Source organism: Danio rerio, chromosome 3 (assembly GCF_052040795.2).
Source record: "Danio rerio strain M-AB ecotype USA chromosome 3, GRCz13ab, whole genome shotgun sequence".
In the NCBI taxonomy this organism is placed as follows: domain Eukaryota; kingdom Metazoa; phylum Chordata; class Actinopteri; order Cypriniformes; family Danionidae; genus Danio; species Danio rerio.
In genome coordinates, this window is record NC_141023.1 from 56,012,039 (window position 1) to 56,038,400 (window position 26,362).

The 26,362-nt window shown below is 34.9% G+C and overlaps 1 protein-coding gene and 1 long non-coding RNA gene across 4 annotated transcripts in view; one reads left to right on the forward strand and one right to left on the reverse strand.

Moving 5' to 3' along the window:
- The window catches only part of LOC141381295 (uncharacterized), a 54,308-nt gene extending 50,647 nt beyond the window's left edge, over positions 1–3,661 (reverse strand). Inside the window, exon 1 of the long non-coding RNA XR_015481299.1 lies at positions 3,543–3,661. This is a non-coding gene — a long non-coding RNA (uncharacterized LOC141381295). The remainder of the gene's footprint in view (positions 1–3,542) is intronic.
- The window catches only part of gmip (GEM interacting protein), a 65,493-nt gene that overhangs the window by 17,005 nt on the left and 22,126 nt on the right, over positions 1–26,362 (forward strand). For all 3 annotated transcript variants that reach the window (XR_015481290.1, XM_087245187.1, XM_087245188.1), the window contains exons 5-11: positions 9,918–10,043; positions 14,770–14,834; positions 18,846–18,953; positions 19,040–19,120; positions 21,362–21,523; positions 23,049–23,186; positions 25,921–26,111. Coding sequence is in view for 2 of the 3 variants with exons in the window: in XM_087245187.1 (XP_087101313.1) it covers positions 9,918–10,043; positions 14,770–14,834; positions 18,846–18,953; positions 19,040–19,120; positions 21,362–21,523; positions 23,049–23,186; positions 25,921–26,111 (871 nt within the window). In the remaining variant the exon portion in view is untranslated. The remainder of the gene's footprint in view (positions 1–9,917; positions 10,044–14,769; positions 14,835–18,845; positions 18,954–19,039; positions 19,121–21,361; positions 21,524–23,048; positions 23,187–25,920; positions 26,112–26,362) is intronic.

The following is a 26,362-nucleotide window of genomic DNA, read 5'->3' on the forward strand; positions in this document are numbered from 1 at the left end:
TAAATAAAATAACTCTCTTATATCCCATAAACAATTATTTTTAATGTAAATAATTGAAAATATGCCATCTCAAGGCATCTGGTGCAGCTACCAATTATCGACAATGTAGTGAATGTAAGGGTCAAGAATTGGTCCATCATCTTGCTTGACCAAGGCAAGGCAGGTTTATTTATATAGCACAGGGGTGTCCAAACTCGGTCCTGGAGGGCCGGTGTCCTGCATAGTTTAGCTCCAACTTCCTTCAACACACCTGCATGGAGCTTTCTAGTATATTTAGAAAGAACTTGATTAGCTGGTTCAGGTGTGTTTAATTGGTGTTGGAACTAAAATACGCCGGACACCGGTCCTCGAGGACCGAGTTTGGACACCCTTGATATAACACATTTCATAGTGGCAACTCAAAGTGCTTTACATCAACAAGAACAAAAAGGCAAGTATAAGAAAAATAAACAAATAATAAAAGTGATTAAAACAGATAAAAACTGATTAAAATGTGTTCAAATAGGTTATAAAAGAATGAAAAAGAAAAGACGTAGTCGGACGTAGCAAAGTGCTCATTCAGCAAAGGCACAAGCTAAACAGTCTTGATTTGAACGTGCCTAATGGACCAGAGACAGATGTGGCTGCAAAGTGGCTGCATAAGTATTAGGGATGTCCTGATACAACATTTTACTTCCGATACAATACCGATATTGCAGCCTTCAGTTCAAACCGATACCGATATAAATCCGATTTCAGCACAAATCTTGAATACTTTACTTTTGCCTATTTCGTTGAGTGGAATGTAAGAAATGCTAGATCAAATTGAGAACAAAAGTCAGCAACATTAAGTATGGAAAAAAACAACCAGTTTATTAAATATTGGTTGCATAAATGTGAACTATTTACATAAGAATATATAAAAGAATTAAAGAATAAATATTAAGACCCTGAAAAATACCTTAATAGAATAAACAAAAATATGTTTTTTAAAGAATCTCTCTCTAGTCTTTGTGCTGCTGAGAGATTGAGATGCACCGGCCAAAGTTTGCGTATAAAGTAATGCATAAACTCTGCTAAAGAAATGAAAGCAGAATCCGGGACATGTTAGGTGATTTTAGAAATCCTGGCTGAATGCCTTCGAACCGTGTCATAGCTAATAAAGACGCGCCTCTGTTTCTCGCCGCCAGTTTTCCTTAAAAAATGAATGACTTCTGGCTACTTTGACGCTCTCGCCGCTTTCCGTTTGTGATCGCTCATCAGTTTGTGAAGGATTCCCCGCGTTGTCGCTCCACCCCGAAACTTATATTATTGTCGGCTAGTGAACGAGTCGTTCATAACGGAGATTCATTCACAAACGAATCGCTCCCTCTGTCAGTATGAGAAGTGAAAGCAGGAGAGGAGGTGTATTTCAGGACACGGATTAGATTAAATTTAACAGGGAGGGTGAATAGTACATTTCTGTACACACAAACACATGCTTTTTGTCAGGAATGCTCGTGCGATCAGTGATCCATCAATGTAGAAAAGTAATGTAAAATTATAATTTTCATAATTAAAAAAAAATTGCATACTAACATCTAGGAAAACTCCCGATCATAGATATATGTGTATATGTGTATATCTCTGGCTCTCTACCCCCCCCCCCCCCCCCCAACCAAGTTCTGCAACTTATGCATCTATATATAACTGTCATATGAAAAGGAAATGCCAAATACATGTTTTAAGTAAATTTAATTAACCTACTTGATTTTTATATATCCTACATATATCTATATAAAGAAAAATGTAGGAAGAAAAACTCAGTCATGAAGAAATTCTCATTTTAATTACAGTTAACATAAAACACTCATTGATGGAAAATGAAACTCTTTTAACAAACCGAAACAAATGCGAGAGTAGGGAGGAAAATAAGGCTGTGAGTAGAGGAAGATGATTCCTCAATATGATCACAAGCTCCTCAATGTATACTAATCTCGTGGACATCTCTTTACTACTGGTATACTTGGGGGATGCTGCAGTATATATTTAGGTGGAACGTAGCGTTACGTTTAAACTAAGTTCTGAGTCTAAGTCTGAACCAGGGCAAACACGGTGATGTTGTCATCGCATGATGTTGTGAACGTTTATAATATTTTTGCGGCAGATAGACGCCAGTCTCTTTCTGTATGTTCAACAGCAAAAGATTCAGTAAAAGCAGAACGACCGGGATGTACGAACGTCTTTCCATTTTGGTGCTTTACTTTCGTGTCCGTCACCTAGCAACAGCCGTACACAATACATCAAATCGATGATGCAAGCAAATCGGGGTTCAGAAGGAAAAAAGACAGTGTGAACACAGACACAAATCTCAGATCACTTCATCCTGACATTTTAATCTGATTCGTGAACTTGTTTGAAGAACCAAATTAGCCTAAGATTCTCCCCTGGAAAATCGTCAATTTATAGCAATTGTCGATGATTGGATCCTGTACTAGTAGGCAGGGCTTCACTCAACATATTGACCGTTACAGATTTCCCTATTCAAAACTACAAGAGTGACACATTTTGTGTATTCTATAGTGTTTGATAGTCAACTTGGTACTATGTTTGAATTTGAATTTATTTCATAAAATGTACCTTCTTAATAGTATGAATGTGAGGAGCTTGAATGAAATTCGGACATGTTACATACGCAATTTTGTCAATATCACATGACCATCCCACATTCGTTATCTGGCATTACTCCCATTCATAAACTCTCTCCTGTGGCTTCAGGATAATAAGTGTCCATTTAATGTTCCTTTTCAGAATCTCACCAGCAGTTGTAGGCCATCCAAGTACTACTGTCTTTTGAATACTATGAATTCGGGCATACTACTATATAGGAATAGTGCAATTTTTGGATGCACTGGCTGTGTTTCACATATTATATTTCAGGAAATATGCAATTTCTAATGCACCAATAGGCTTATGTCCTCAATCTAACGACAAAGCATGACATAAACAGCAGTGACTGATATCTGAAAAGAGCAGAGCAAAGCAAAGCAAGAGTGACTGATCAGACCCGGAGGCATCATGTCAAGCCACTAAATCTCTTTTCTTCAACCAGCGCTGTTTACGTGTAATTAGCCACATGGACTAATTGCCCCTCGCTAACAAGATTAGCACCGGACGGGAGTTAGAGAGCAGATTAAACCAGCAGACAGCTGCTCTCTTGTTTTTTTCCGCTGATCCATCTCTACGAGAACTATAGAGACAGGAAGAGCAGCGAATGTTTAAGAATGTTGGCATCTGAACTGTAATCGTAAATGAAATTCATGTAGAAAGAAAGATGTTTTTAATAGAGACAAGTCATTAAAAATGAATTCAGATTTATTTTGATTTAGCATTAGCTATGCTTTTTTGAATATATATCGATGTAATCTTTCTCAGGGTGGTACTTTAATTACAACAGCCACTCTTCCTGTGAGCTACAGTATCTAGCTGTTTGCTAGCTGAGATTAGGGATTACGCTAACACTTAAAGTTTAAATAAAACATCCGCATGCTGACCTCAGAGGTGATCCCTTAGCTTGTACTTACCTTCATTGCCCACAACTGAGACCAGTGCTAAGCGCTGACATTATTAACCAGATATGCTGTCTCATTTTTTAGAGACTGAAAGAAACACGATGGCAGGTGTTGATTGACTGTGTTACCAGAAATAGTCCATAGGTGGCAGTGCTTTTTCCTTTATGCTTACATGTGCAGTTGAGGACCATTATTAGCCCTCCTGTAAAATTTAACTTCTTAGTCTAATATCTCTCAAGTGCTCTTTAACACAGTTTTAAATGTAATAGTTTTAATGAGTAATTTCTGATAACTCATCTTCTTTGCCATGATGATAGCACATAATATTGTAATATTTGTTGTACGTGGAGCTTATATAACCTAGCTAAACTGTTTAATTATTCAAATTAATCTAGCTTTAATGGCACATAACTTTGTTTTCTAGTGTGTTAGCAAGAAGAACAGTCTTATACACTGCACAACCCAGAGTGTTAGCAGCAATCTGGCAGAATAGGCAGGTAGAATGCAGCACTGCCGGTTCATCTTTTTATTCTGAGCTCTAAACACGAACAGCTCTAAACAGGACCATACCACTGGGGTGCTTTCTTTACACACCACCCTTGTTGATGGTAATGACCAATGTTTTATAAACCAAAGAAAAACTTGGCTTAAAAACAGAAGCTGCATCCCAAATGGCACACTATACACTATGCACTCATGCACTATGTACTTATGCACTTACACACTCAACAGCATAGTATATGTATGTAGTGTCGTCCCAAATGGCACACTAATGTTTTTTTTACTAAATGGAAATTCAAACCGATTCCCTGATGACGTTTGACGGTCGCGAAATCAGTGAAATAAACGACCGAATTATCAAATAATACCTGCCGTGAGTATTGCCGCATTCACCATCGGGAGGCGCTATAATCACTCTCGCATAGATGTATATCTATGTCACTCTCGTAGGAGAATTTTGCTTTCACCATCCAAAATAAATAAAGTTATTCAACATGTGCGTCCGATATCTCCGCCCCTTTCGCTACGTAAGCAAACCTGCGGTCGTTGAGTGCGTGAAGTGTCCATCACAAGTGTGCCGCAAGCCTGCGTTTGAGTGAAGGTCTCGGCCGTTAGATCGCCCCCTGGGGGCTGGCTGTAGTACAAGTCATAAAGCCCGCCTCCTCCGTGTTAATGAAGGAGACTTGAGCCCAAATAAAAAAAATTATAACACTTGCAATAAAATTTCCCGAAAGATGGTTCAGGTCGATTAAGGCACTGGTTATTGTGCTGAAATAGGTGCAAATCTTCATTTTTGTAAACAGTTTGTTTTTAGCAGTAATTTAATGCTGGGCGTGTCATCGTGATTGACAGCTGTGATTGACAGTTTCTCAAAGCAGCGCGTCTGAGCTTCGGCAGGAGACTGAAGTAGACTGAAATGTTATTATTCGATTACTGTGTTATTTTACCATGACAAAATGAGTTCAGCAGTAAACTATAGTTTCTGACATACATGATCCTGGTGGAACACTGTTTATTCGCTGAGGTTAGGACTTTTTGCGGGCTTTATTAGTTTGCTGATACACGCCTAGCCACCCAGATGACAAAATACACTCGGACCAGTTCGGCTAGATTCTCGCCTGCCGGAGACTTACCCCTCAGAGCTCAGACTGACTACCTCTGCTGGACCTACTCCGGATGCCTGGACTCACTGCCCGATTCCAGCCCGAGTCAATTGAGCCAGATGCGGCGGCCGAGCGAGCCGGCGCTGCCGCATGCGAGGCGGAATCAGCCCGCGACGCCGCGAGTAGGTTATGCGCTGCGGCCCGGAGCTGGCGCGATTGAATATAAAAAAACCTTATATTTGTTAACGTTATTACATCCATCTGTGTTGATATGACAGCAAACGCATGCTGAGAAGTTCGGGGGGCGTGGTTGATTTTACATAAAGCGTTTGGTTGGAAGCTCGACTCCGCTCATTTTCGCGGCTCCTCCTCTGGCTCCATCAGACAGTCCTTCTGCGCATGTCAAGGCTCCAATTTCAGCAGTCTTTTGCGACAGTTTGTGCCCGTCAAGCAGGCGTTTTGCCCTCAAGGCGTTCAATGGGAAAAGTGGCTGTCGCATCGTCCATATTTTTTACAGTCATTGGTCCATCATCATTACACACTTCATTTTAGCGGCTGAATGAGTACATCATCCGGGTAATTAAAGTCCACTTACTATTTTTTGAGTACTTGCACACTACTTGCACTGTTTATACTACAAAATGGTGTATGCTATTTGGGACGCAGCTAAAGTCCATTTAATTTAAGTGATTTCACTCTGCAGCCATCTTTGAAACGTCTCTCGGGCTGTATGCTTGGGCGTTGGGGAAACATCAAAATCTCCAAAATTGCTTGCCAAGCTTACAATTGAATTTCATATTAGGAATCACCAATACAATTAAACAATATCTGTGCCTTTGGTTTAATTCCTAAATGTCCAAATCACACAAAATCTGCAGAAACTCATATCTGGTCTGAGCCCCTCCCCCAGAGGATTGTCAGTCTATAGCGATCGATGATTTGCTCCTGTACTAGAAGGCGGGCTTTTTTCACCATGTAGCGATCAATGATTGGCTCCTGTACTAGAAGGCGGGGCTTTATTCACTATATTGATCGTTACACTTTTTCCCATTTAAAAAGATATGAGTGACTCGTCTTGTGTATTCTAGAGTCATTGTTAAAACACAGAAGCCAATTTAAACATAAACAAACACAATAATATAAGACAAAATTTATAAGACAACAAGCCATGTATTTAACTGATATAACACATAAAATAACTCTAACTCATTTCTATTGATGCACCTTGCTATAGTGCTGTGGGCCAGGTCATTATAATGTTTTACTAGTTATTTTGCAAGACATTAGTATTTGGCTTAAAGTGTACTTTAAATGCTTAACTAGATTATTATGTTAAGTGGTTTCGTAATTGGTCATTAGACTTTGCTCTGAAGCCAATCAAAAATATAAATAAATTTATTTTTTTAACAGGAATAAAATATTGACTTTAGCAGTTTTTTTTCAGCCAATTCCTGCCAAAATAAAAATAAGAAATATGTTAGGAAATACTATGTACAATTTCTTTGCTCTGTTAAACAGTACTTGAGAATCTTTAAAAATGACTATGGTTTATGAATTAGCCCAAACACAAACTTATTTACTCAAATGGCCTCTGTGCTTTCACAGCTTACATGCCTGAGACAGACTTCAGCATCAACCATTTATTCCTATGGCGTCTTAGCCTAGTTCTCTAACACCCGCTGTGAGATCAGATCATCCAAAGGAACTGAGTAAGCAGAGACATTTCGTGACGTCCCTAAAAATATTTCAGTTTGTCATCTTGTATAATATTTACTATCATATTAAATCATATATTTTTTTTAATTTAAATTGTTTATAAGTTTTAATGAAAAGGGAAGAGAAAAAAAAAATAACAAAGTTTGACTCAAATTAGCATTTTAGGGCAACAAACTTCAGGACATTTTGAGTTGACTCTACTTTCAACTCAATTACTGTACTTGACTCAAAAAGTCCTGAAGTTTGTTGTCTTACAAACTTTGTTTGTTTGTTTTACAGCGACGCAAATGAAGTTGTGGTAAAAAAAAACTCGATTTTTACACTACAGTAATGAGAATGTGATTTTTAAAAAACAAATGTTAAAAACGTCACAATTTTTTATTATTTTGCATTTAAATACTAAGAGTGAGATATTGTTTTCACATCAGTAATGAGAATTAAAAAAAAATTTCATGTCACGATAATAAAAATGATATCTCTATATATTAAAGTAAATAACATTTTTCAAATGTTTCCAAACTAAGATTAAATATCCTTTTTACATCATGACAGTGAGTGAGATTTTTTTAAATACATCTAAATATTTAAATTCAAATACAGTAATAGAAAGATAATAGAAATTTTCATTTCTTAGTAATGAGAATGAGATTTCTATTGCATTCAAGTCATGAAAACAAAATGAGTTGCATGACAAGGACCAGTTTTTTTCTCTGTACCATCATGGCAATGAGAACACCACTACTACTGCTCTATATAGTTCTAATGCAAATTATTGTTTCCACACAACTACAGTAAGAATACTATTTTCCCCTCTACCTTAGATCATGAAACTGAGTTGTTTTTTTGTTTTTTTGCCTTTTTATTTATTTATTTATTTTTTTTATTATGCATTAGTAATTTACAAATCGTCACCTTGGAATTATAAGGTTCTATCTGCGTTCTTAATGATTTTGAGATATTGAGCTTCAAAGTTTTTGCATTTCATAGCAAACAGTATGTGGGTAACATTTGTTTTTTTTTTTTAATAAAAAGTCCTAAAAAGTGAAGCACTTTTATATAAAAAAACATCCCATAATGTAAATAAGTTGACATTTAATAAGAATGTGTCAATAACTCAATTTTGACAAAAATGACAGATAGAACCTTATAATTCTAAGGTGACGAAATACAGCAAAAACAGGCAACAAACAAAAATTCCAAAGATAATTGAACTAAAAAAAATAAATACAAATGGAAGACATTCACTAGACACCAAAAACAGATTCATAATAGCTTACAAAAGACAGAGCTTTTGCATCTTTTATAAAAATTTGTGATTAGCGCTTCATCATACAGCACTGAGATGCTCTCGGTGACCCGAGTTCGATTCCCAGCTCGAGATCCTTTATCGAGATTCTCCCCTCTATCTGCTCCCCATGCTTTCCTGTCACCTCTATTCACCTTGTTCCCCATGTATGAGCGGGCGCAGCCATTTGAATCTTTTTGCCTCGAGACTTTCGGTCTCATTTGCTTCCATTCAATTTTAGACGTTGAAAACAGCTTGTTGCTTGATGTTGCAAACTGATCATTTTTTATTATATTATAAAAATATAATATTTTGTCTGTATAGTAGTTTGACCATTTCTGTTGTTTATTATTCTTAGTCATTTCTCCCATAGGCAACTGAATCAGAAATTCTAAAACAATCTCAAAAACGAGCGTACTACCGCATTGAAGAATAAGGTCAATACTATCAAAAAAGTTATTTTTGCGGTTCATTCAAACCACTTATTTAAAATATGCTGAAACAACACAATTCTTAAGGGTTTTTTTCAGATAACTTAATTGTTTTACATTCAATCCACTTCAATCTGTACAAACTAATAACTAACTTAATTCCTTCATGTTGATCGTGTGGAACCCAGCATTTTTATAGTGGTCTGTCCTATAAAATAAAGGTTAAAAATTTAAGATTACAAGAAAATTGGTTTATTGAAGATTTTTCAACATCACGGTAATGATGTGTGACCACATGAAGTCAAAATAATATTTGCTGGTTGTTCAAACTACTTATTTAAAATGAGCTGAATCAATACAATTCTTGAGTTTTTTAGGGGGACAACTTAATTGTTTTATGCTCAATCCCTCAATCCACTTCAATTTGCAAAAACCATTAAGTTTTATATATCGAAGTACAATCTATTGGTGTTTGGACAACATTAAGGAATTTGTTAAATTTTTTTTACAGTGTATTTAAACAGAATATCAAGAAAATGTACAAATCAACACTGGTATTACCAAGAAAAAGCAATCAACGTCATATAACTGATATTCATGTATAATTATTTTACATGTGATATAACCTTTGGAGGCATCGTGTTTAAAAAAAGTGCATGGTAATGATGAACAATCTATACCGTCATATCAGGAAGTCAACTCCACCCTAATACACAGACCATCAATACAATCTGCCACCGTCCAGGATTAAATCCCCTCCCCGCTGAGCCAAAACCACACAAACAACCACACATGCTTTAACAAGACAAAACAAGCCAATGGAGCAGGATATAGACACTCCAGCACAAATAATATAGAGAAATGATGGGAAAACTACACGTTTATTCTTAATCAGATCGGATTTTTAGCATTTGATGGACAGGGAGGAGACAGCAGACAGAGGGAGGGTGCATCAAATCCTCACACATACTCGCCATTGAGTCCCAAAGCCTGATAGACACAACTGAGCAAGACCAGGGCGCTATTCAGACTTTTTTTGCATGGATATTTGAGTTCTCAATCTGGAATATTGTTTTGGAAAGACAGAGTGTTTCTTTGACTGTTATAGATGGTGTTTATTTGAAGAATGGAGCCTTTCTGCATTATTTAATCACTTTTATTTTTGTGTTTTGATGGAAATATGTTGCACTTTCCAACGCTTGAAGAGTTTTATTCATCCTGAGTGATTGGGAAGGCTGTGATTGACAGCCATCAGGATCAGTGAAGCTGGTTGAGGACAAGTTTCAGTCCGCCCCGAGCGGGTCCAGTTTGCGCACACACGATCTGTTGATGCTGATGTGTTCGTTTTCAGCCCAGGATGCTGACCTGAGCCTCTGCCACTGCGAGGATGGCGTGGAGCTTGCCCTGCAGTACGCCAAAATGTGGTGCCGCTACGCCAAAGACCTGCTCACCTGGATGGACAAGAGAATCAGCCTAGGTGAGTGCTTCTAATTTCTGTGTAAGATCACACACTTTTACTGTCAGAAATTAGATGTGTTTAATGTTCCGACACATTGTATTAGGCTGGATTTGTTAAGCTGTAATCATAGATCACTTCTGCCTGGAAGGGAAGTCGAAGGTCCTCTTCTTGGAAACAGCATAACAGTCTAAATTTAGATCTTGGAGAGAATATGACTTGTGAATGACACCTGTAATAGGATGAAGTAACCTTTAACATTACGTCCCTCCAGCAACGCCCTCTGGTGGACAGTTTTCTGTATACTTAAAAAAAAACTGTTTAAAGGCATTGTTTTACCAAATTCTTGACAATTCTTTATTTTTCCAAATGTTTTTGAGTTTCTTTCTTCTGTTGGACACAGAGAAAGATGTACTGAAGAATTTTTGGGAAAAAACTATTTGATTTCCTTAGTATTTTTTTATTTCTAAACTATGGATTTCAATAGAAATTTAAGTTTTAAATCCCACTTATCAACCCATACTTATGGGTGGAACTATCCCCTTAAGGAAATAATGTGTTTTTACAACAATATACTTGTACATATAATATAAAATAATATAATATAATATAATATAATATAATATAATAAAATACAATATAGTATAATATAATAAAATATAATGTGATATAATATAATATAATATAATATAATATAATATAATATAATATAATATAATATAATATAATATAATATAATATAATATAATAAAATACAATATAATATAATATAATATGATAAAATATAATATGATAAAATATAATATAATATAATATAATATAATACAATATAATATAATATAATATAATATAATATAATATAATATAATATAATACAATATAATATAATATAATACAATATAATATAATATAATACAATATAATATAATATAATATAATATAATATAATATGATAAAATATAATATAATAAAATATAATGTGATATAATATGATATAATACAATATAATATAATATAATATAATATAATATAATATAATATAATACAATATAATATAATATAATATAATATAATATAATATAATATAATATAATATAATATACAAACTTGTATCCAATAAAATATAATGTTACATCGCAACTAAATGAAATTGCATTTAATTTATATTGATTTTTGCAAATAACTAATTACACATTTGTGTAATTTCATTATTCCGTCATCACTGGACTGTTTAAATTGTACTGCAGAATGCTCTGACAAGGATTTATAGTATTTAAAATTATATTTGAATCTATTTTCTATTGAAATTCACATATAAAATCACTGTATGCCATGATAAGTGAAATGCATGCAAATATGCCGTTTTTTATATTTGATAAGGCCATTTACGTTAGTAATATGTTAAAAATATATATGTGTATGCAATTTATATCTATTTCAAAAAGATCTCAGCAGGTAAATGTATATAACGTGTTTAAAGATATGTAAAAAATTTAGTATTAAATAGTATGTTTTAATTTAGCAGTTGATGTATATAAGATAGTTGATTATGTCTTTAATGTATATGCCCACCAAGTTTTTTTGGATGTTAGATTTATATAATCTATACATTTATCCCAATTATATTTTTACATTTGAAGAGTTCAGATGCAAAACCTCTAAGTTTCTGCTGGAATTTCCATTTGAAATGAGCATTTTTCTCAGACTCCTATGTTTATGTTGAGTTATTTCATTTTAAGGGCCCCTAAAAGTGCATTCTTTGCCATAAACTTGAAATTACTGAACCTACAGACAGGAGCCTGATAAAAATGCTCATTTTGAAGAGAAATTTCAAATGGCTTTTAGAGGTTTTTGCATCTGAACTCTTCATATCATTTCTTTCCTTTTTTTGTCGGCTGAGTCCCTTTATTAATCCGGGATCGCCACATCGGAATGAACCGCCTACTCATCCAGCACATGTTTCACGCAGTGGATGTCCTTCCAGCTGCAACCCATCTCTGGGAAACATCCATACACACTCATACACTACGGACAATTTAGCCTGTAATTCACCTGTACCACATGTCTTTGGACTGTGGGGGAAACCGGAGCACCCGGAGGAAACCCACTCAAACGCAGGGAGAACATGCAAACTCCACAAAGAAACGACAACTGACCCAGCCAAGGTTCGAACCAGCGACCTTCTTGCTGTGAGGCGACAGCACTACCTACTGCGCCACTGCGTCTCTTCATATTCTATCTAAGAATCTACTACAATATGTCTATTTAAACAATATTCTAAGTTTATATGTGTAATTAAAGTTTGCATAGTACACATTAATACCAGTACATGCATACAGAATCTACATATATAATAATGGATGTTAATATAAAGTATTAATGAGCTTGATTTATGTCAGTATGTAGGTTTTACTTCTATACATATAAAGCTAACATTAATAAATTTGTACATACAGTATGGGTTGTTTTCCTATACACGTACATGTATTATGTTTGCATATTGACTGTATGTGCTACACTCTTAGAAATAAAGGTACAGGAGCTGTCACTGGGGTGGTACCTTTTGAAAAGGTACACATTTGTACTTTAAAGGGTGTATGTCGGTACCTCAAATGTATATGTTAGTTACTAATAGTGGTAAAAAGAACACGTTTGTACTTTTTAGGTACTAATATATACCCTTGAGGGAATTAATATGGATCTTTCTGGTACACATTTGTACCTTTTGAAAAGGTACCACCCCAGTGAAAGCTCACGCTTATTTCTTAGAGTTTGGATAATGTAATATTGAATTATTTAATTATTTTCAAATTAAATTCAAGTATTTCACATGTATGTTAGTCAGCAGATCATATTTTTGTTTATAACAAGTAAAAAGATCATAAAACTGTTTATTTAAAATATAGTTTACATCAATTCAAATCAAGACTGTCTACTCTGCTTAATATCTGCTGATACTGCTCCTTCAACAGATATTTATCTGACTATAAGAAACAAGCAAGTACATGTCAACTTACACTAACCCTAACCTAACAGTCTACTTATAATCTAATGAGAAATAGTTGGCATGTAGATGCAATGTAACTTAGTCAACAAACAGAGCATCAAAATAAAGTGTGACCAATACTATTAATTTGACATTATTATAAAGTGCACTTTTACGTGTATATATGTTAAGAAAAAATCATGAAAGTTAAGTTAAGTTATATTTTATTTACAGTTAAAGTCTATTAGCCCCCTGAATTATTACCCCCCTCCCCCCCATTTATTTTTTTCAACACATTTCTGAACATAATAGCTTTAATAACTCATCTATAATAACTGATTTATTTTATAGTTGATGATGACAGTAAATAATATTTGATTAGATATTTGTCAAGACACTTCTATACAACTTAACGTGACGTTTAAAGGCTTGACTAGGTTCATTAGTTTAACTGGGCAGGTTAAGGTCATTAGGCAAGTTATTACATAATGATGTTTTGTTCTGTAGACTATTGAAAACAATCATAGCTTAAAGGGGCTAATAAGACTGACATTAAAATAGTTTTCAAAAATTAAAAACTGCTTTTATTCTAGCCTAAATAAAACAAATGAGAAAGAAAAGAAAAAATATTATCAGACATACTGTGAAACTTCATTAGGGAAATATTTTTTAAAAATCAAGGGAGGCTAAAATTCTGCTTCAACTGTATAACTTAATAAAATAATAAATACAATAATTGTTATTGTCTGCAAGTACAGTTTTCTAAAAACATTATATATACTTTCATGATTTAAAGCATTTTACAAGTGTACTCTCAATACATTTAAGTGTCTTCGTTTCTCAGAAGACACAGCAAATGTCTGATTTAATTCAAATTGCTTAAGGATGCAGCTTCAAGTTTAGTGTCAACAAGCAAGCCATTATAACCTTTATAAACAGTGCTGAAATGCATATTTTGCTAGAAACTAAAGTATAATACATGAACAGAGCAATAATAGAAAATTGACTATGAATCCAAGCCAAGAGCAGGCATCAATATTAATGAACGTACAGAGAAAAAATGCAGTACGTGACCACTGTAATATATAATCTGGGCAGCATTCCTGGAATCACTTATAGTGAATATCTATTTTCCATTGAGCAGTGATGCTAATGGCTTCTGGCCCGATAGTTATGTCACCGCATGTTTGATCATTCTAGTATTGATATTTTGCGGCACTCTGATTTCAGTCCACCAACACAGATGTAAATAATTTTATAACTGTTGGTCAATGGTGTTTTTTTCCATTTAGTATTTGGCTACATGTGTTCAGAATGTGAAATATCAGTAGGCCAACACAGAATCTTCACATGCAGAAATCCACAGATTTTTAGCCCATCATTGAGTCTATTTATTTACTTGTGTAAATGTGAGTAAATGTATATTTATTCAACTTTTTAATTCATTTCAGTAATATTATTGACTAATATAAAAATGTTCAAATCATTTCTTTACAATACAGTTTGTAAAGTCATATGTTCTGTCTTTTAGTAGAGATATTATATAAGAGACTTGCTGTGTTTTTCAAATAAGGGGATCTGATTGGATTTGCATAGTGTTAAGTTTCTAGTCCCAAAATAATTCTGCATATATCTGCAGAGTTTTTGCAAATTCTATGCAGAAATAGCAAAACATATCTGCAGATTCTGTTTGGCCCTACATATCAGACACTATTGTGGTGCTGAGTCTTATTTGACAACAATTCTTTTGTTTGTTTACAGAGCAAGAGTTTGCAAAAAGTATTATGAGAGCGGCAGATGCAGCCAAGTCATGTGTTGCTCAACAGGTAAAATGCGTGTGTGTGTTTGTGTGTGTGTGTGTGTGCGTGTGTGTGTAAAACAGTTGTTATATCCTAACTAGTGTATTCATTTCTCCACACATCAATATTTAAGACACTGTTTTAAACTGAAAATAAAATAAACGTTACATTTTGGCTGATCATTTAGATTACAATGGTGTTTGGAAAAGGCAAATTTTTGAAAAACAAAGTTTCAAAAATACCTTTGGGGCCGTTTATGCAGTTTTTCCTCTCCAATGTGCTACTTTTCTATTGTTTTTCAATGTAAACACATAAGTCTCACATCTCATGTCTTTTGAAGTGTTGCACCTGTGAGCACTATGGGGTGGTTTTTTTTTTTTTGGATGTAGTGTAAAGTAGAAAGATCTTCAACTTTTACATGCAGTGCAGCTCATTACTGTCAGGCCCAAAAGCAGTGAACCAAACAGAAGAGCTCGGAGGTGGGGGAACCATTGCGAAAGTTGGCATGACAACAGTTTTATTGACTGTAACGTCACTTGAGCATTATGCTCGGACATTCTATTTGAATGGGGAATCATCAAATTCTTCAAAATTGCTTGCCAAGCTTACGATCAAATTGCATCTTAGGAATCACCAATAAAATGAAACAACATCTTTCTCTTTTGTTTCATTTCTAAATGTTTGAATCACACAAAATCTGTAGACACTCACTTCTGGTTCAAGCCCCTCTCCCAGAAGCTGTGTCTCAATTTAGAGGCTGCACCCTCTGAAGGATGCATTCGAAGTGCGCTGCGTCATTGCGGCACGCCGAAGGCTTTCTCGTTTAAAAAGAATTCAAAAGGTAATGAAGGACACAACCGGTGATCCTTTGCGGCCTCGAACGTCCCAAGATTCATTGCGCACTGATAGTGGCAGGATGTTTTTAAAAAAAAACTCCAGATTAAATGTATGAATGAAGTTTATTTTACTTGGAGATCTAAACACGTTAAAAAAACAAAAAGATTATGACATATCCTACTTAAGAGAGATTTTATTGACAGTTTACATTTTAATGCGTACATGTATGGATCAAAATAGACATATTTCCAGCTTCTGTATACCTTTTTTGCCTTCAGATCGCTAAAAATAAGTTTTATAATCACTTTGAAAAAAAGTAATTACAAATTTCATAAGTGCTTATTAACAGCAGCTGTTAAGGTTGCCTGGTGATGAGATCCGGACTCTGCAGGCTAGATCAACTCATTTCAAAATGCTCAGTTCAGTTGTGGATTTCAAAGCACTCACCTTTAAAGTCTGCATCCTTCGGAGAATGCAGTCTCTGAAATGAGACACAGCTAGAGAATCATCAGTCAATAGCGATTGATGATTGGCACCTGTACAGAAGGTGGGGCTTCATTTCCCATATTGACTGTTACACTTTTCCCCATTCAAAACTAAATATATGACACGTCTTGTGTATTCTAGGCTGTTTCTCAATATCAAGTACGCAAAGTTGGATTTGCATCCTTGGAAGTTTAGACTTGCCAAGTTCAGACTTGGAAGAACGAACTGCCGGGTAGTACTTCTTCAAATGGAATGGCAGCGTACTTTATGCTCTAACTTACCTCACCATGGATTCATCTGTTTCACTGTACATTAACAAAAAAATGATTTAACTATATAAAGCAAGACCCTGTAATAAATATTATATTAATATTACGAATTTACATTTTTGATTTAGGAAAATGTAGCCTACACATAAATTCATGCAAATTTGAAGTAAAATGAGCTATTATACACAGACACGTGTCTCTGATTATCATATTTAACAAACTACAATGGTAATTATACAAGTAATATATATATATACACAATAAGAAATAAATATTACGTCAAACAATTTGGTAAACAAATACAAACAGCGTACAACATGGTTACATAATTATAGACAATTATAAAACGTAACAAAATAATACTGAAAAAATAATACACCTGAGATCAAATAATAGATTTAAAAGATCAAAAACTGTTTGATAAATATGCACAGAATGAATTAAATATAATGTTTTAACTACAATGGAGTGATGAGATCCAGCATCCGACATGGACTGGCCGAAATAAAACTGCTCTCGGCGTGGGAGGTGATGACCATGGGGTCCAAATAAGCTGAGGCACATTGTCAAAGTCGCGTTATATTTGTGAATAAACTGCAGATTCGAGTTTAAAACAACTACATTCTCACCTGAAAATCTGTTAAAACTTAATTTTGTGACACGGTAAAGGAGTATTTTAAAAACCGTGCCGGTTTTCTCCTACACTATTAGCGTTTGCTGGTTTAGCTGCAATGCATTCTGAGATACCTGAGCTTCGTATTAAAAAATTAAAAAAATATATTAAAAAAAAACTTTAAGTCTGAAATTTGTGCATTATCGCAAATAAAAAAAACTGTAAAGAATAAGGAAACTATCACAGTTAGAGTAAGGAGGACCCAAATGCAGAATGAGTGCAGTGGGTGTTTATTGACAATAATGTGATATGAGGTAGGGGTAAGGTGACACACAGTCCAACGGTGATGAATAGGGTAGTGCTGGGGAATCTTGGATGGAGTAGACAGACAAAGGTAGATGTGCTGGCGAGTCCTTGATGGAGGAATCAGTGGCCACAGATTGCTTAGGGAACAGAAACCTGAGCCAGGATGCTCAGAACAGGCAGGAGGTGGTGAAGCCTTTAAATGAGGCACCCCTGAAAAGTAGTGGTCTCACCAGTGGTAGCCTGACAGAACGCCAGCCGCCAGGGCTGGATCAAAACAAGATTCTCTCTCTCACACACACAGACACAAGACAAAGGGAAAGTAAATTAAGAAAATAATAAAGGAAAATTAATTATAAAATGAAAGTAGAGAGAAAAAAATAGGACTTAACTACTGAAATAAAATGGGAAATAAATCCAATAAAAGGGAAATAAACACAAAGCTATTACTAGAACAAATAAAATAAATAGAAGAACTCAAACAAACAAACTAAAAAAGGATAAACCAGATGGGGATGACTCTGAAGGCCTACTGAAAAACACAAACAAACATTAGACAAAGACAACTCGATCTCACAAACAGCATAGAGAAACGAGCACGGTCAAGCAGTAACAGGTAACACAAGATGCTACAAGTAACAATGAACCAACAAAGACATGAGGGAGGAGAGCACATTATAAAGGCTGGAAAGAAAGAAGCGACCAAGTGTAAACTCTGAGACTAACGAGGACGAAATGAGGGCTAAACAAGTGGGTGTGGCAGCTGGAAACAAGGAGGGAGGAACAAGCCATGTGCTCAGATACAAGATAAACATAGACGCGTTGAATGAGGACAATACAGACACAACATGTAACATAGACTTATGACAGAAACGCATGTTTATTCATATATTTGCTGGTTACTATTTCATAAAACACCAGCAAACCTACTAAACCAGGGCTGTCCAAACTTGGTCCTGGAGGGTCGGTTACCTGCATAGTTTAGCTCCAACTTCCTTCAACACACCTCCCTGGAAGCTTCTAGTATACGTAGAAAGAGCTTGATTAGCTGGTTCATGTGTGTTTAATTGGGGTTGGAACTAAAATATGCAGGACACCGGCCCTCCAGGACCAAGTTTGGACACCCCTATGCTAAACTTTATACATTTTTCCCATTTTCTTTTTCTTTCAAATGCTAAATCACAGAGCATTCATTTTTGATGGAAAACCACAAGAATAATTGAATAATTTCACTGTAAATCAGGCTATTCCAAGATGCTGAGAAGCACTCTTGTAATAGGCTCCTCACATATAAACATGACAATAGCACTCGTTAGATTACATAATAAAATAATTACAACACACACCTTGTGAATTTAGAATCACATTAAACCATATCGCGTTCTCAGAATGCTCAACTGGTGGATAATTGACCATCATAGTGGCAAGATTACATGTTATGTAACAAACATGTTATGTTTATGTTAAGTGTTGTTTTGTTTTATGCTGTATAACTGTCAAATAACTGTCTTGATTGATCTATTTGGACAGGATATGATGCCTCTACAGAATATCTACACACAGGCGCTGGAGCATGATCTCAAGACCAGCGCATCAGCCAAACAAAGCGCTGAAAACATACAACAGCGCTGCTACCAGGTGCTCCATCCAACATCTAAGCAATCTTTACAAACAAATACACTATATCTGATGAATGTAAAGTGTGATGTGTTTGTGTCCCGAAGGCCCTGTCAGCCAAGAGGAACGAGATCGACAAGTGGAGGAGGGAATTCAAAGAGCAGTGGTCAAAGGAGCAGAAGAGGATGGTCAGTTCACTGCCAAAAAATATTTATCTGTTTGATTTATATACACAAATATTTAAAACTTCTTTAATGAAGAAGCATTTTCCAGTCAAGTAAAAACTATATGTTCGTTTTCAGAAATTATAGGTCAAAATTAAGTGAGTGTTTCCCTAAATCAAGTCAAATAATCTGCCAGTAGGGTAAGTAAAATATTCTCGGTTTAAAATAAGTTTATTTTGCCTCCCCACTGGCAGATTATTGAGCTTGTTTTTCCTTAACAGCTTAATAATGACAGAATTGAGGTGATTGTTTTGGCCCCATAAGAAAAAGAATGTCTTATATTGGGAGCTTGGAAAGTCTTATTGTATGTGTTAAATCTCAAGTAAAAAAATCTAGGAGTTCTCTTTGATTCTGAGCATTGTCTAGAAAAACAAATGAGCTCAGTTGGTAAGAGTAGTTAGGGTGCTTTCATACTAGCACTTTTGGTCCGCATCCAGGTATGTTTGACTTTAGAGTTCAGTACATTTAGCTAGTGTGTGAACAATGTTTTCTGAACTCGGGTGAACAATCAAACTTGGGTTCGGACTAGGCAATCGAACCAACATCTATGCTTTCCTGAAAAAAGTCATCCATGCTTTTATCATATCTCACCTAGACTATTGTAATTCCTCATATATTGGTCTCCTTTAATCTTCATTGGCACGGTTGTAGTTGGTTCTAAATGCGGCAGCAAGACTTTCAACAGGCAGCAAAACACCTGCTTATATTTCACCAGTTTTAGCATCCCTTTAATGGCTTCCCGTTAATTTTAGAATTTAGATTTTACTTCTTGTTTTTTAAAGCACTGGATGGGCAAGCACCTTCTTATGTCTATGAGATATTAATATGTGGATGACCAGTAACTTTTTAAAGTTTAATGCCACTAAATCTGAAGCTCTTCTGGTTGCCTCTAAATCTGCTCTTTCCAAAGCTCAATCCTTTATCTATCAATAATTCTCCAGTAAATTTTACAACTCATATTCAAAGTCTTGGGGTTATACTAGATGGTATGCTTTCGTTTACTTCACATATTAGTTATATTTCAAGATCTGCCTTTTTTCTCTTGCGTAACATTGCAAGACTTCACCCTTCACTATCCCAACAAAGTACTTGTACATGCTCTGGTTACATCAAGCATTTATTATCGCAGTTCCCTCCTATCTGGTATCCCTCTTAACCAACTTCACAGCTTACAGTTAATCCAGAACTCAGCAGCTAGGGTAGTCACCCGCTCACTTGCTTCTGAACACATAACTCCAATTCTCTTTCACTTGCATTGGCTTCCCGTTCTTTATCGTGTACAATATAAAATTCTTTTTATTAACTTACAAAGCACTTCACAACCTGTCACCCGATTATCTCTCTGTTTTTCTTCACTGGTACACTCTTCGGCACTCACTGAGATCTTCTACGGCTAAACTGTTTTCAGTTCCAAATTTTAAGATTAAATCATTTGGTGGCAGGGCTTTTAGCTGCATAGCACCACAGTTATGGAATTCACTGCCGTTAGATATTTGTCAGGTGGACTCTATCTCCAATTTTAAATCCCAGGTTGAATCCTTTCTGTTCAGGATTGCTTTTTAAGGCTCGGTTAAGTTGGGGATGGTCAACAGTGTTATAAATGTAATTACAGAAAATAATTACAAATGTACATTACTGGTCAAAAGTTTGGGATAATTTTTTTTTCTTGTTTGTTTTTTATGAAAATGTTTGTGTCTATTACGTCAGTCATTATTGCTTTTATTCTCATTTATAATAATAATAATAATAATAATAATAATTAATATTTGAGTGATTTCTGAGGGATTGTGTGAGTCAGAAGACTGGAGTAATGAAGCTTAAAATTCATCAATAAAATCACTGGAATAAATGATTAAATTAAATGATAAACTATACTTTTAAACAGTTATTTTATGCAATAACATTTCACAATTTTACAATTGGTACTGTATTTTTGATGAAATAAATGCAGCCTTGGTGATCAGGAGAAGGTCATTTTAAAACATTTAAAAATACTACTGACCCCAAACTTTCGACCGGTAGTGTAATGTACATGCATGTATTTAATCATTCAATCAAAATACAGTGTAAAAAACATGTATTTACATATTATTACATTCTAACAAATGATTCATTTCAGTCTAAGTACATATTAGTTAAGACTATCTAATATAAAGTGGGACCGTTTTTGCTGATGTATGTTACTGATGTGGATTTGTGTATTAGCATGATGCGGTGTCAGCGCTGAAGAGAGCCCGGCAGCAGTATATGCAGCGCTGTGAGGAGCTGGAGAAGGCCAAAGCCATGACTGCCAAAGCTGAAGAGGACACTGGCGGTTATAAGACGCTGGACAAGAGGAGGAAGTCCAGAGATGATGCACAGACCAAGGTCATTCCTCATTCTGTAATTTCACATCAACAAAAGAGAACAAAGCATAATAGTTTTTCAGTTTAATAACTGCTTGTTTCGGTTATTTTTTTATCAGTGTTACATATCTGAGAGTTGCCTTGCTTAACACTATCTCGATGTTACCTGAGGAAGGTAGTTTACCTGCTATATTAGGACAAATTTAGGTTGTTTGTTTTTTTTTTGTGATGCATTTTGTTTCATAATTTAAAATCCAAAATGAATACAATTGTGAAAAAGGCCTGTTATTTTTGTTAAATGTACCTCTGCGAATAATAATATTTAATAATTGTAAAAAAAAAAATCATATACTTTAAAAAGAAATACTCACACATTTCTTTTTTTTAAATCGGAACAATAATCCTATATTTGAATGAATCAATAATAATAAATTATAAATTATAAATTAATCAATAATAATAAATAATCACTTATTTAAATAAAAAAAATCTGAACATAATAAAATAATGTGAATTTGATGAACATACAATTTTTATTATGGCTCAGAGTTGCTCAGAAAATGTAATTGTATTGTTTGTAAAAGTATAAAATTGTAATGGTAAGATTTCTAAAACACTATGGTTTCAATTAATAAGCTTTTTGATCACAAACGTTTTATTTAGCTATTTAATGAAGGCCAAACATTCATTCATTTATTCATTTTCTTGTCAGCTTAGTCCCTTTGATAATCCAGGCTCACCACAGCGGAATGAACCGCCAACTTATCCAGCACATTTTTACACAGCGGATGCTCTTCCAGCTGCAACCCCTCTCTGGGAAACATTCACACACATTCATACACTACAAACAATTTAGCCTACCTAATTCACCTGTACTGCATGTCTTTGGGCTGTGGGGGAAACCGGAGCACCCAGAGGAAACCCACGCGAGTGCAGAAAGAACATTCAAACTCCACACAGAAACACCAACTGAGCTGAGGATCGAACCAGCGACCTTCTTGCTATGAGATGACAGCACTACCTACTGCGCCACTGCGTCGCCTAGACCAAACAAATGAATTTTTTTTTAATTTAAATAAAAACTAGTTAAAAAAATATATTATTACATATTGCAAAATAATATTAATTGTATTTAAAGGATATTGTGTCAAAGCAGTTATTTGCTTTTAAATATTTTAGTTGTCTAATCAGTAAAATAGTTTGACAGAACTTTTTTGCAGGAAATAGTAACTTCAAATAAAACTTCGATACATTTTTTAAGAGAAATAATCTTCTCTTTGAAGAGAAAAGATGACGACTTTAATAATTTGTATAATTTGTATTCATAATTCTGAACACGAGAACCACTCAAAGTTCAATGTAAAGCAAACAAACAGTGTGTACAAATATTTAGCTGAAATCATAATATCTACTTCATTTTACAGTGTCCTTACCACAAGTTACACAAATTATTAATAACAGTAATTTAGGATAGTTATAATCATACAAGTTACATATAAGTTTCAGATGGCAGCTCTCATCCGAACTCTTTATTTGTGATTGTGTAGGTTACAGAAACTGAGATGCAGTACAGACAGTGTGTGAGTGAAGCAAACAACCATCAGAAAGAGCTGGACAAAGTGAAGCGCAAGATCATCGTCCACATACGCAAGCTCATCTGTCAAGGAGACACTGTGCTGAAAGAGGTGGGTTCCCCTTTGAAAAGTTTTCAGCAATGAGCCAGAAAATCATGCACAGTATAGAGACCTAAATGCTATTAACAATAGGCTTTTATGTTTAGCACTGTTAAATGGACAGCATACCATTTATAAAAATGTTGTTATTATTTTCTTACTATTACTATAATTACTATTATATCAGTAGCTACCACTTTGCAACATTCTTCAAAATATATTCTCCACTTCTACTGTTGAAGTTATTTAACCCCCTTTGATTTTTTTTTCTTTTTTAAATATTTCTCAAATGATGAGCAAGGAAATGTTTACAGTATGTCTGATAATATATTTTATTCTGGAGAAAGTCGTATTTGTTTTATTTTGGCTACAATAAAAGCAGTTTAGAATTTTTAAAAAACTTTCAAAGATCAAAATTATTAGCCCCTTTAAGCTATTTTATTTTTTCAATAGTCTATAGAATAAACCATCATTATACAATAACTTGCCTAATTACCCTAACCTGCCTAGGTAACCTAATTAACCCAGTTAAGCCTTTAAATGTCACTTTAAGCTGTGTATAAGTGTTCTTGAAAATTATCTAGTCAAATATTATTTACTGTCATCATGACAAAGATAAAATAAATCAGTTATTAGAAATGAGTTATTAAAACTATCACTTTTAGAAATGTGTTGAAAAAATCTCTCCATGAAACAGAAATTGGGGGAAAAATAAACAGAGAGGCTAATAATTCAGGGGGGCTGATTGCAACTGTAAATAAATGTTTGGAATTGAGAGCGAATAAATAGTAATTGCATTTAATTTTGTTTGAGTTAACCATCCATTTAAAGAATAAATCTAGCAAGCCCAAAAATGCAACAACATATGAGTAGTGACCAATTAGAAAATGTACGCATCTTCAGAGTTCCCATTGGTCATAGAATTTCTGGAATATTGTTGAATTTATTAAAGAAATTTCTTTAATCAAAGTTATGGGATATCTGGGAGTTTTAATTGTCATTTTAAATTTCACCTCCTATTTATTTCAATGCAATTTTCTTGCTTTGCACTTTTAAGGGACAGCTCACCTTTAAAAAACATCATTTCCCACCTCGCATTTATTACAATGTAATTTTTCTATGCTGCATTTTTACATATTTAAAGTTTATAAAATTATTTTGATGTGTTTTGTTGTTATGGTTAGGGTATTTTACACTGCCATCTTCTTCCGTTCCCACTTTCCCAATCACCAGGCTGTATCTGGTAAATCCTGTCTGTTGCTTTTTATTATTTTTAAACAGTTTTTGGAGAAGAATGGCTTATTTTGCATTGAGCTTTCTCTACATCATGGGTCTCAAACTCAATTCCTGGAGGGCGGCAGCTCTGCACAGTTTTGCTCCAACCCTAATCAAATGCAGCTGATGCAACTAATCAAGGTGTTCAAGACTCTTTAGAACACCGCGATTATTTGGATCAGCTGTGTTTGATTAGGGCTGGAGCTAAACTGTGCAGAGCTGCGGCTCTCCAAGAACTAAGTATGAGACCCATGCTCTACATTTCATTTGGCATTTATTTATTTATTTTTGTTTTTTGCTTTACACAAATTTCCACATTTTAATTCTTCATTTTGACCTCGAACCATTGGTCTCTTTCTTTTTTTTAATTACTTTAAGAGAGAGAGAAAGAGAATGTATACTTTTGCTGGAATGATGCATATATGCAAAATATTGAAGTTTAATGATCACAATAACACACTTATCCTAGTTTAAATAGGCTTCAGCTGAATGTGTGTTGCAATAATGTGAACCTCAAATGTTACAACCTCAAAATATTATACAGTTCAAACTGTGCCTCACACAGGTGAGTGGGCTTGACAAACCAACTGTAGAAACACTCCCTTACTACTTACTCTAGCACTTTAGTTCTCTAGCACTAACAGTTTCTTTGTGTATTTAGCACTTCTTGTGTGTATTACCAGCCTGATCTCACGAGGAAACGTAGGTATTTTACGTTTTGTCAGTTTAGTGGCTAATTCGCACAAATTTGTATGAGTTCAGTTGTTTGAAAATGTACGATTTTTAAAAGGAGATGTGGCACCCCACCCCTAGTCCCAACTGTCATTTGGTGATGAGCAAATCGTACTAAATTGTACAAATTAGATTGTACGAATTCATATATTAATATTAATTAGCCACTAAATCAAAAAGTTACAAATTACCATGAGATTGCGTTGATATTGCCTCTTCGTGTTGAATTGCTGAATGCCTCTTTGTTTGTAAGTCGAATGACTAAATGTCACATGATGCATATCAAGCAGGTCACACATATGAGGGAAATTGCCGTGTCATGTGATGTCTGTGACAACTCAAGCTATCGCACACTGTGCAGGCGCATACTACATGCAAATATTGTGTTATTTCATCTAAAAAACTATGCAGAAGGCAAATTTAATGCCATATGAACAGCATCCTTGTTGGCCAACATCTGTGGGAAATCTGCGACAACTAAAAGAAAATTGCAAGCTTCTGTAAATTGAGTGTCTAGTATTCAATTTAGCGATTACAGAACCACATAAATCTAGAGGAACTGCTCAACACAATAGCTGCCTATTTATCTATTCTTTATAAGCAAAAAATCTGGCTTTTAGTCATTTTTTTACTTTAGGGAAATGTAGGTGAATGTGGCTTAGAGTGGGAACACTGTATCTTTATACTTGCAATAACCCATGTCGTCCTAACCAGTGTCTGTGGTTTGTTTTTGCACCAGGCGACAATGAAAATGTTCAATTTCCAGCGGCAGCAGACTGAGCCGGTTCCCCTGGCCTACCAAAATCTGCAGTTGACCTGCGCACCCTGTGAGCCAGGTGAACCTTACCTGCACTACATCCTGGGCAAACGCCTGCCTGACCAGCCTCCCCAGATCTACATCTTTCAGGAGTTCATTCCCCAAAACAGGAGGTGAGGACACATGCTGTTCCTCAGTCATTTTATTCATCTCAGTTTTCATAAAAATATTAGGTACCAAAACTGTTCCATGATAAAAAAAAATATTGAGAATAATATAAAAAAGACTACTGTAACGTGTCAATAAAGTGTTTTGGCAAATTGTTAGTAAATTTAGTTTGCATGGCACATTAGCAGCAAGTTGCTAGGATGGTTTAACATATTTCAAGCATCGTTATCATTTTAACATTTTTAGTATATGTAAG